The sequence below is a fragment of the Lactuca sativa genome, chromosome 2 (genome assembly GCF_002870075.4).
Source record: "Lactuca sativa cultivar Salinas chromosome 2, Lsat_Salinas_v11, whole genome shotgun sequence".
Taxonomy (NCBI): domain Eukaryota; kingdom Viridiplantae; phylum Streptophyta; class Magnoliopsida; order Asterales; family Asteraceae; genus Lactuca; species Lactuca sativa.
The window spans coordinates 83,259,828-83,270,080 of record NC_056624.2 but is presented as its reverse complement, the minus strand read 5'-3'; the positions used below and the strand labels follow the sequence as shown (position 1 = coordinate 83,270,080).

General features: G+C 35.4%; 1 protein-coding gene across 1 annotated transcript; it reads left to right on the top strand.

Moving 5' to 3' along the window:
• The first annotated feature begins 4,457 nt into the window (after positions 1-4,457).
• On the top strand, positions 4,458-5,315 carry LOC111915405 (uncharacterized). Its single transcript, XM_023911066.3, has one exon. It carries the CDS (start codon positions 4,546-4,548, stop codon positions 5,155-5,157), a length of 612 nt encoding a protein of 203 aa, XP_023766834.1. The 5' UTR covers positions 4,458-4,545; the 3' UTR covers positions 5,158-5,315.
• Positions 5,316-10,253: the final 4,938 nt, after the last annotated feature.

Sequence of the window (10,253 nt, the reverse complement as noted above, 5' to 3'; positions counted from 1 at the left end):
GATAACTAGGCTCGTGCGTGTAAACAAGTCTCTGTTTGCCACCTTGCACGGTATCCGACACTGCGATTCGTACAACTCACCACAAGTGAGTTCATACCCCTTTAATCAACCTTTGGAATGATTTTAAATGTTTTAAATACTTTATGGGGGGAATACAAGTCAAATACTTATAGTTATTGCTTCAATCACATGTGATTGCATTTAATCACATGTGATTAATGACTAGGAAAACAACGATTTTTACCACTGTTCAAACTTTTTACCAAACTGCTGTACTTTAAAATGTTTTACAAACTCTTTTACTATCCAAAGTTATCTATAGACTGTGATTCAAACAAATGCTTCTTATACTTAAACTGTTTTATTTACTTATGCCTTCTAATTGTTTTAAAGATTGACATCAAGTCGATCTTTTCTTGAAATAATATATATGCTTCAAATGTTTTATGAAAACTTATTTTATGCTTTATTATATTCAATTGCATGCCCATATATGTATAGATGTATAAATAATGTTTAAAGGGCTTAGGAAGGCCATCCGCCCTATTTCCTTTTCGCGCCTTGAGATGTGGTCTGGTGGGATTTCGGGTGACCATCCGAAGGTCGTTTCAATATTACTTATATATCATATATACATATATAGACATAAAAGTACTTCCATATTCATACTTATCAGTACATCATTAGTTAGTTACCATCTGGGTAACACAGGAACATATACAGCTATACTAGAAACATGAACATATACAACTATACTAGAAACATGAACATATACAACTATACTAGAAACATAAACATATACAGCTATACTACGAGAACATATACAACTATACTAGAACTAGAAACATTACATTACATATACGAGAATACGTTAACAATTGTGATCCACTGTATCGGTGCATGCCTTAAATGTCATGTCCCGAGTTGTAGCCAGAATTCTCTTGGAGGGAGAGCGTGAGTTTGCGTATAGATCTATACTGGATTGACTATCCTACACCTTGATGCTAGCTACAGCCGGACCTGCAGGTCTGCGGGTGCCAAACGTCATTCCGTTATTACGACCATTCGTATGTCGTTGTTACCAGTCGATAGCATGGTGCAATTTATCACATTATACCTTAATATAAATCCGGTTTAAGGTAGTTAGTACAACATTAGTTCTTATTATACAAAACTACAGTACTACAATGATTTACCCATTACATATTTTAGTGATAACCTCACTTAAGCATTAATGTACATACTATATTTTATTAAAATGATAGTTACACTTGGGAAATTACATACTTTTACAACGAACGAGTATACAAAACATCTAAGCCTTGGGTAGAAGGTTACTTTAATAGAAAATATAGGTTTTTCTGAGAGATTCAAACTTTTACAAACACTTTCAAACACTTACATACATTTTAACAAACTTATACATTAAGACAGATTCAAACGTTTTGACAACAAACATTGACACTAAAATACTTATGAACTCACCAGCTTAATGCTGATAAACTCTTTCAAAATAACTTGTATTCTCAGGTCATCAGTAGACACGTACCGAGGCCAGCTTTTGAGAAGATGGAGTGCATTCAAGACTCATCTTATATTATTTTGTGTTACATTATTTTGGTGTCTATAACTGTACAGAACACACTTGTATTAAAATTATATATTTAATGCAATGGATGATGTTGTTTGCTTATTTACATTTATTGTGTTGTGATACTTTACATGACGTCCTCCACCCCAGAACGTTACGCCGTTCTTGGTTTTGGGGTGTGACAAAGAGTGCAAGGAGGGGAAGTAGATCCGACATCTACCCTGCAAGAGGCTTCCATTCAGGTAGAAAAGTCCCTACCTTGATCACTAATTCATTAGATCCCCTTTTTTCCGTAATTGGTGGTTTTCAAGCCCTAAAACACCAAACTCCATGTGTTTGTTCCCTATGATCCGAAAGGACTTCAGATCTAGACCTTATGGACATATTAGAAGTATAAAGTCTCTGTGGATGAAATGATTGAGGTCCCTATTGAGTGTATGACCTCATAAAGATCTTGGATTTTCCTTTTGGAGCTTATAGGGCCATGCATGCACATAAAGTTTGCAAATTTACGTGATAAGCATGCCCTAGGAACATAGATCTATGGTTTGGAGGCATTGCATGTCTCAGATTTGGTCTATATGGGAAATGGGTCATAGGGACTCGGCGAGTCCCAAACTGGAACTCGGCGAGTTCTATGAAGATGGTCTCAGACTCAGCGAGTTGGATGAACAACTCGGTGAGTCCTATGAAGATTTCCTGGAACTCAATGAGTTGTTCTTCAAACTCGACGAGTCATATGAACTGTTTCTGAGTAAGAGGGGTTTAGGTGTTGAAGGTCCAACCCTTCGTACCTGCACGCAGAATTAGCAATTTAACGTGTAGCAATAGTCCCAGAAACCTAAATCCTCATAAAGGATGCTATGGTGAGGATTTGGAAGCGGGTAGGAGATCTGCTCATGGGGACTCGGCGAGTTGTTCTTGGACTCGGCGAGTCGGATCGCGAGTCGGTTCTATCGTCCCAAGTAGTGAGTTAAGGGTGACTCAGTGAGTGGGAAAAGGGACTTGTCGAGTAGGACCGGGTTAGTAGGAAAAGGAATCGGCGAGTCTGTGTCATGACTCAGCGAGTCCAGTCAATTGGAAATTGACTTTGAGCAAGGAGTTGACCTTGGACCAGGGGTGGGTCAGGCATCTGACCTAAGGGTATTTATGAGTGGCTAATCTATGTTTATGATTTATAGCCGGAGGATTACCGGTTCAGCAGTCAGGCGCTTAGCAAGGAGACTTTTAGCAGCTACTTTTCGAGGGGAGTTACCTTGCAGTAGCAGTGGGTCTACGGCCACAATGCCGGCCCACCAGTAGGAGTTGTATGATTAGATGATTGTCTCCGTGATATTCATCTAGGGTTGCTACTAACTGTGATATGTTTATGTGCTAGTATGGTATGATGTTATGTGCTAGTGACAGTAGGGGAGATAGTCCCCAGATTACTGGTCGATAAGGCCGAAGGGGCAGTCATGCCCAACCATGCTAGATAGATTATCTTATATGTGTTATGTGGTAGCAGTAGGGGGTGAAATAGTCCCCAGCATCCGGTCGAGAGGACCGAAAGGGAGACCAGCACCCAAATATGCTAGTCAGCATCTGGTCGAGAGGGCGAAGGGGGGACCAGCACCCAGATATGCTACTTAGTGTCCGGTCGAGAGGACCGAAGGGGTAGGTCGGACACCCAGATATGCCTGACAATATATGTATGTTATGTGGTTATATGGTATGTGGTACAATGGGGAAAACTCACTAAGCTTCGTGCTTATGGTTTTCAGTTGTTGTTTCAGGTGCCTCTTCAGCTAAGGGGAAGGAGCTGGCGCGGTAGCGACATATCACACACACGCTCTTTGTTTTCCGCACTATGAGATATTCTGGGATTTGTACTCTGACAATATTATGTTTTACGTTTTGGTTTACAGTTACGAAACATATTTTTATTAAATGATATGATCGTATGATATTTTTGTTACAAACGTTTTGCAAATCACTTATATAAAAAATAAAATTTTTCGCCTATATTTTGGGATGTTACACTAGAACACTCGATGGAGTGTTTATAATTCCTGTCGGTGTGTGTTCATCTTTAATTATCGATTATTATTTGTGTGTTTGCGTGTTAATCTGAAGTTCATTGGATAAGTAGGTTGCTCTGTGATTATGAGATATTCTTTTTTTAACATCTAATTGGTATTCTTAATTGATCGGTTATGTTTCTAACACCCTGCAAAGGTTCTTAGAAAAATTGTTTTCTTTTTCAATGTTGTGTCATGTGGATTGAATAATTTTTGTCGTTGTTTTGCGAAGATAGATCTCTAAAACGATAGAATCATTGAATTAATTTCTTTGCAATGGTAAATTTCTACTACGATAAATCTTTGAATTTGTAGGATACAAGTTTATAGTTTGATGAATCTATCAATTTGCAGGATGGATTAACATATGGATATTTTTATTGTGATTCTGTAAGGAAAATGGAAACTTGTTGTATTATTTTATTATTGATTATCGATTAATTATGATTATATAAAAGAGTATAAATGTCAAATTGTCAATGCAAAAACATTTTCCTTCGATGAATAACAATCTCATGTGGAAGAATCACGCCCATGACTTAAATACATTTATAGCAATTAAACCTTTCCAAAATATGCGAATAAATTGCGCCTCATTAATTACTAGTTAACTGTTTTTAAATGATTTAATTTATGACAGGGTCAACGTTAATATTGCAGTTTTAGGTACACCGGCGACTTTCGTAGGGTTTGCTTACTGGAAATTTGCATCAATTAACAATAAAAACACATATTATACGCTTCTTTACCATGTTCAAGGCTGTCTTTTGCTGACCACCGACCAATGAAAGACCTCATCAAAAAGGTCAACCATCCTCTCTCTTTATATAATTAACAACGACACCTTCATCTTCCTCATTTCTACATTCATCCTCTTTCTCTCTTTCTGTAACCATGGGAAATGCAATGGCTTGTTGCTACCTAACAAGTGAAGGATCATCTGTGAAGGTAATTTACTGGGAAGGGAACACAAGGACGCTAACAGGAAAACGATGGTTAGCCGGAGAGCTCATGTTCGAGTTTCCAGATAGCATGGTTTGTGACGCAGACAGCTTCTTCATCGGTCAACCAGTCCCAGCGTTATCCATTGATGATCAGCTTAATCCTGGTCAGACCTACTTTGTTCTCCCTCTCGACATCTTTTCTTCAAAGACCCTCTCAGCTTCTTCAATATCAGCCTTGCTTTCATCAACGCCTAATCGCACCCCAATCAATCTCAAAGAGTGTCCTTTCGAGTACATAAAGGGATCGAATGGAAGGGTGTTGATCAAAGTATCGTCTGGGTTTATGACAAGAATTCTTACCAGAAGAGGTGGTGGTGAGGGTCAAGAAAGTGAGAATGAAAGTGGGAACGCAGTAAATGGGTTCTTGTGTAGTACACCTGAGTTAAAGAAGCAATACGAACAGTTGGTTGGGTCCAAGGATCAAACCTGGTCACCTAAGCTTGAGACTATTTCAGAGCATAACAGGATTAGGTATTCTCCTTATAAATTGATAGGCTTGTAACCGAAGGAGAAAGAATACAATGCCTAGTAATTAGTATAAACTAACTAATTAATCACTTTTTATTAATTTACATTATCTTGTTAATTATTGTATTTATGTGGATATATATTACAAGTTTTGTGTAGTGAATTTTGAATGATAAGTTGTTAATTATTGTATTTATGTGGATATATATTACAAGTTTTGTTTAGTGAATTTTGAATGATAAGATGTATGTAGAAGAATAACCGATTATCTATTAAGTATGAAATGTATTAACTAGAATGAAAAAAACTAACTATATTTAAGGATACAAAGAAAATTGAAATAGATCAATAATTATGTTTATTTATTCTTAGCATACGTTCTTTCAATGATGTTGATTACATAACTATAAGTATATGTGTTAATTGTTAACAAGTTATGAAATTAATTAAATAGTAACTAAACCTTCATTCGTTCTAGCCAACTTCTTCGGGGATCACCGTTGCATTTCTGTGAAGGTTGTAATACTTGTACATCAAAGATTGAATATATTTGTTTAATACCAGTTATATTGAATTGTATACCTTCACTTGCGTTGCTTGATAACTACTTCACTTAAAAGATAGCTAGCTAACTGTACTTAATAAAGACGGTTTATATGGAAAGTAATGATTAACCCTTCAAGCGTGTTATTCTCATGAACTACAAAACGGTTATATGGACAAACATTTCTAAAATCGATCAAGATCTGTTAAAAATTTTCATCTCACTCAACAATTTATATATAGTCTAGGAAAGATAGGTGCATGCAGAGACAATATTTCACTTTTTGGTAGGTACGACTCCCACTTCCTGGTTAGTTTTCCTTGTCTATATGCATTAAAGTTCAACAAGTTGTACTCACTTTCACATAGATGCAATGTTTCAATTTCTCGACATTGAGTTCTGTATGGTAGGGGAATTGGTCGAGTTGGTTTGTTTTTGGAGTTGCTTCTGTGCTTCGTGATTTTGAGTTCTATGGAGGTTTTGATAGCAAGAAATATATGCATTGACGACTCATCAGGTCAATCACTCACTTGTCAGTCAAATATATCCTTGAGATCTTCGATTCAGTCTATAATCCGTATCATGGACATTGAAATGCTTAATGTTTATTAGTTCGGTGCCAAAAAAAAAAGGTAGCATATTGGTGTCGTAGCTTTGGTTAAGATTTTCTAAAAAAATCGATGTGTGAATATGTGATTATTTGTATGGCTTATTATTATTCCTATTGACCAACTTGGCTAACATGTCATAATCAAGGCCTTATGAACCATTTATTTCCATTTGATGATACTTTCCCTATTTGTCGCAAGGCATGCTTTGAATTCTTTGGGAGCATGAAGTTTATGGTAGAGAGCTCACGGGTTTCAAGTACCGACATAGTCTGATTAGAGGTGTTGTTTTCGACATATTTAGACGCGCGGGGTTTCTGCAAAGAAAGAGGTACCTGTGAACTTTCTGACCGACTTCTTACAAGGAAGATCAGAATTTAAATCAGTTGATATTTTAGTATTTGGATAGGCTGAAGGAAATCATGTATGTGTGGATCTAAGAGGTTTTCCCCTCTTATGAGCTTGAGGAGTGGGGTTTTCATTATGGGATAAAGTGGCATAACATGAGAAAACATGAATGAAAACTCAACACACGTTTATGCTTTTTTGCATTTGATATTTTCGGTTTCCTTACGCCAGAAGCTATGGAGTTCCTCAATGGAGTCCAACGGATCATGCATAGTAATGTTATAACCCTAAGATCTATAAAAATTGTTTCTAAAAACACTAGTTTTGCCATAAAAAATAGGTTACTACATAACTTATTGTTCGTTTACCTGCTAGGTTTATATAAAACTTCTTCAATTGATATATTTATATGAGAAGTAACATTGATAACAAATAAACAAACACATAATAGTACATATAGTACATGATTATGTGTGCAGTGTGTTATAGGTGTTTTAATTTAAAACTTTACAATTATTCATATTTGAATGGCAAAAAAATTATGATTAAAACATAATTATGGTGTTAATATGTTTAGTATATCATCGACCACGAACTTTTCAAAAAAATAATAATATCAAAAAGTAAAAGATAAAAAACTACACATTTTGACAGGGCATGCATGCAGCCGTTATATTTGTTTGAATAGTAATTATCAAAAATACTAAAAAATATATATATGAAATTAAAATCATATCATTTAAGGTCATGTGGAAAAATATATAATAATGGAATATGTAATTAAATAAATCATTCTGGTAGGAATAAATAATTGTGTCTATGGCATATATCTAATTTGGTTAGATATGATCATAAAAAATATTGTTTTGGTTATTGAACTCTACGTGTGACGACTTTTTGTTGTGCATATATAGGCCTACGTCGTTTCAAGAAAAAAAAAATAAGAAGTATTTTATACGTTACTAGGTGTGAGACCCGTGTATTACACGGGTTGATTTAAAAAAATGAAATATTAAACTAAAGTGTAAAGTGAAAATATTTTTTAATATACAACTTTAAAATAAGAAGGGAATTAACGTGTTTAATACTTTACATATATATAATTTTAATTTTAAAAATTGAAACAAATCAAAAATTGACAAGTGGATAATATATATTTCAAAAATACTACAAAATGACAAGTGTCAAAACTCATGAGAGATTGACATGTGGCAAAAAAAACCTTTATTTATTAAGGAGGATACTAAAATATATAAATGAAAATTTATATTTAACTAATTTAAATTTTATATTTTATACTTATTTTTTCATAAGCTTTTGAAATAAGATATTTTTTCGAATTCATTTTTCATGTTTTATAATATTTTTTATATTTTAAAATTGCTACAAATATATAATATCCGACCATGTTATCTCTACTTCTAAATTGTGAAATTTGAGTTTTTGACTCTGATATCATAAACATGATGCTTCATCGTCGCCACCCGCCATCTCCAACAATGCTATTGTCCATTAATGTCTTAACATGGGTGTAGTTGTGTGCAAGACAGAATGGATAGAGATGAGAACTAGGGAAGGTGTCTTGATGGGATGTATTTTGAAAAAAGAATTGTATTCGAAAATAATGATTGACACAATAGAGAGAAAATCATGTTGATGGATTGACGTTTGTAAGGAAATCAAGAAATATGCAAACGACACGCGTTTTCTAGGTGTTGCCAATGAAAGAGACCGACGCGGTCACTATCCTTTATGTCGTTGACTATTAGCCAGACTATTTCACTATGTGGAACTTCGTTGAATCTCAACAGGATCAATTTTAATGTTGATCGAATAACTAGGTAAGGATGACACTTAGGATTTTAGGTTGCTTATGATGAGACTTACGCCTAGTTCCAGAGTTTAAGAAAAGAAAAGAAAAGAAAATAAGGAGAGAAAATAAGAGAAAGGAAAGGAAAAGAAAGTTTTCTTTTGTGTTCCCAAGTTGGAAATAAGTGGAAGAAATATTATTTATTTTGTTCATTCTTTCCAAATCCTTCTAAATCGGAAGGAAATTTAGGAGGGAAAACGAGCATTCAATTTCTCTCTACTTCTTTTAATGAAACTTGGGAACACCGATTTTTTTTATTTTCTTCTCATTTCCTTTATTTTCTCTCGTTAAGTGGAGCTCAGGAACGGGGTGTTAGTTCAAATATGAAATCGGGTGGGTTAGGAATTGTATTTTTGTGTAATTAATTTTCATGAACCTAGTAAGGGGGTTTGGCACCTTGTTTTCATGAGTTTTTTTGTTAACGAATAGTTAGTGGTTAAAAGTTAGTATCACCAAGTTAATAGAAATCACCAATGCTAGGATTTGAACCCATGACCTTCAATCTAAGAGGTAAAGCCTCTACCAAGTAGGCTAGTCCCATATTGCCTTGTTTTCGCAAATTATATTATGGAGTTTTCAGATTAGGTTGGTGATTAAGTTGTAGAACCTCACACTTAAGTTTCATGCCTCTTGGAATTCTTGTTTGTTAGTTGTGTGCTTTATCACCGTGACTTCTTTGCGACCTTTGATTTATATATGATAATATTTGTTAGAGGTTAATAGAAGCTCACAATTTTGTACTTTTCTTTATTCGCGTAATGATATTATTTTGAATATTAATAGAAGCTCATAATTTTATACCTGATGGATAGATACCATTAGAGTGCTCGTCAAGAGAGGTATGGAATCATCTCTTCCATGATAACAACCCGAATGAAGGATGGTGAACCCATCACAAGCAACATGCAGAAAATGCAAAGGTTTGTGGACCGTTTGCTGAAGTTAAATGTGAACTTCCCCGAGGAGCTGGCTATTGACATCATTCTGCACTCCTTACCTCCATGTTATGATTAGTTCCGAATGACCTATCATATGAACAAGGAGGAGGTCACACTCAAGAAGCTTCAAGGACTTTTGAAGACCGCTAAAAGTGGTCTCAAAGGTAAGTCGGTTGTTACCACTCCTACTTCTACCACCACCCCTGTTCTGGTAATCAGGAAAGGTAAAAGGAAGAAGAGGAAGACCCATTCAAAGGGTCACAAGGGAAAGTCTCTTGATGGTTCCTCTTCAAGTGGAACCAAAGGTGGTCCTGATACTCCCTCTTCCAACCTTAAAGAAGCTGAATGCTTCTATTGTCATGATAAGGGGCACTGGAAGCGAAGCTGCCCAAAGTACTTGCAAGATGTTAAGGATGAGAAAGTAAAACCCACCCATGTAGGTATTTACTCTATATTGTCTAATGACTCACCACATACTAATTCTTGGTTCCTTGATACAGGTTGTGAAATTCACATGTGTTCTGATTTGCAGGGCTTAAAAAGAAATGAGGATGTGGAGCACGGGAAGATAAACTTAATCATGGGGAATAGGAAACCTTCACCTGTCACCAACATTGGAGTTTATTCTTTATTACTGAGTAGTTGGTTAATGTTAGATTTGAATAAATGTTGTTAATCGTCTAAAATGGCGAGAAATATTTGTCACACCCCCAAACCGGAACGACGGAAACGTTCGAGGGCGGAGGACGTCATGTTCAGTATCATAACCTTAGTGAAGAAAGTAAACACAACCATCATAAATATAATTTAAAAGATTACATC

Coding starts and splice junctions, on each gene's coding strand:
- LOC111915405 (XM_023911066.3), top strand. CDS start 4,546: ATGGGAAATGCAATGGCTTGTTGCTACCTAACAAGTGAAGGATCATCT.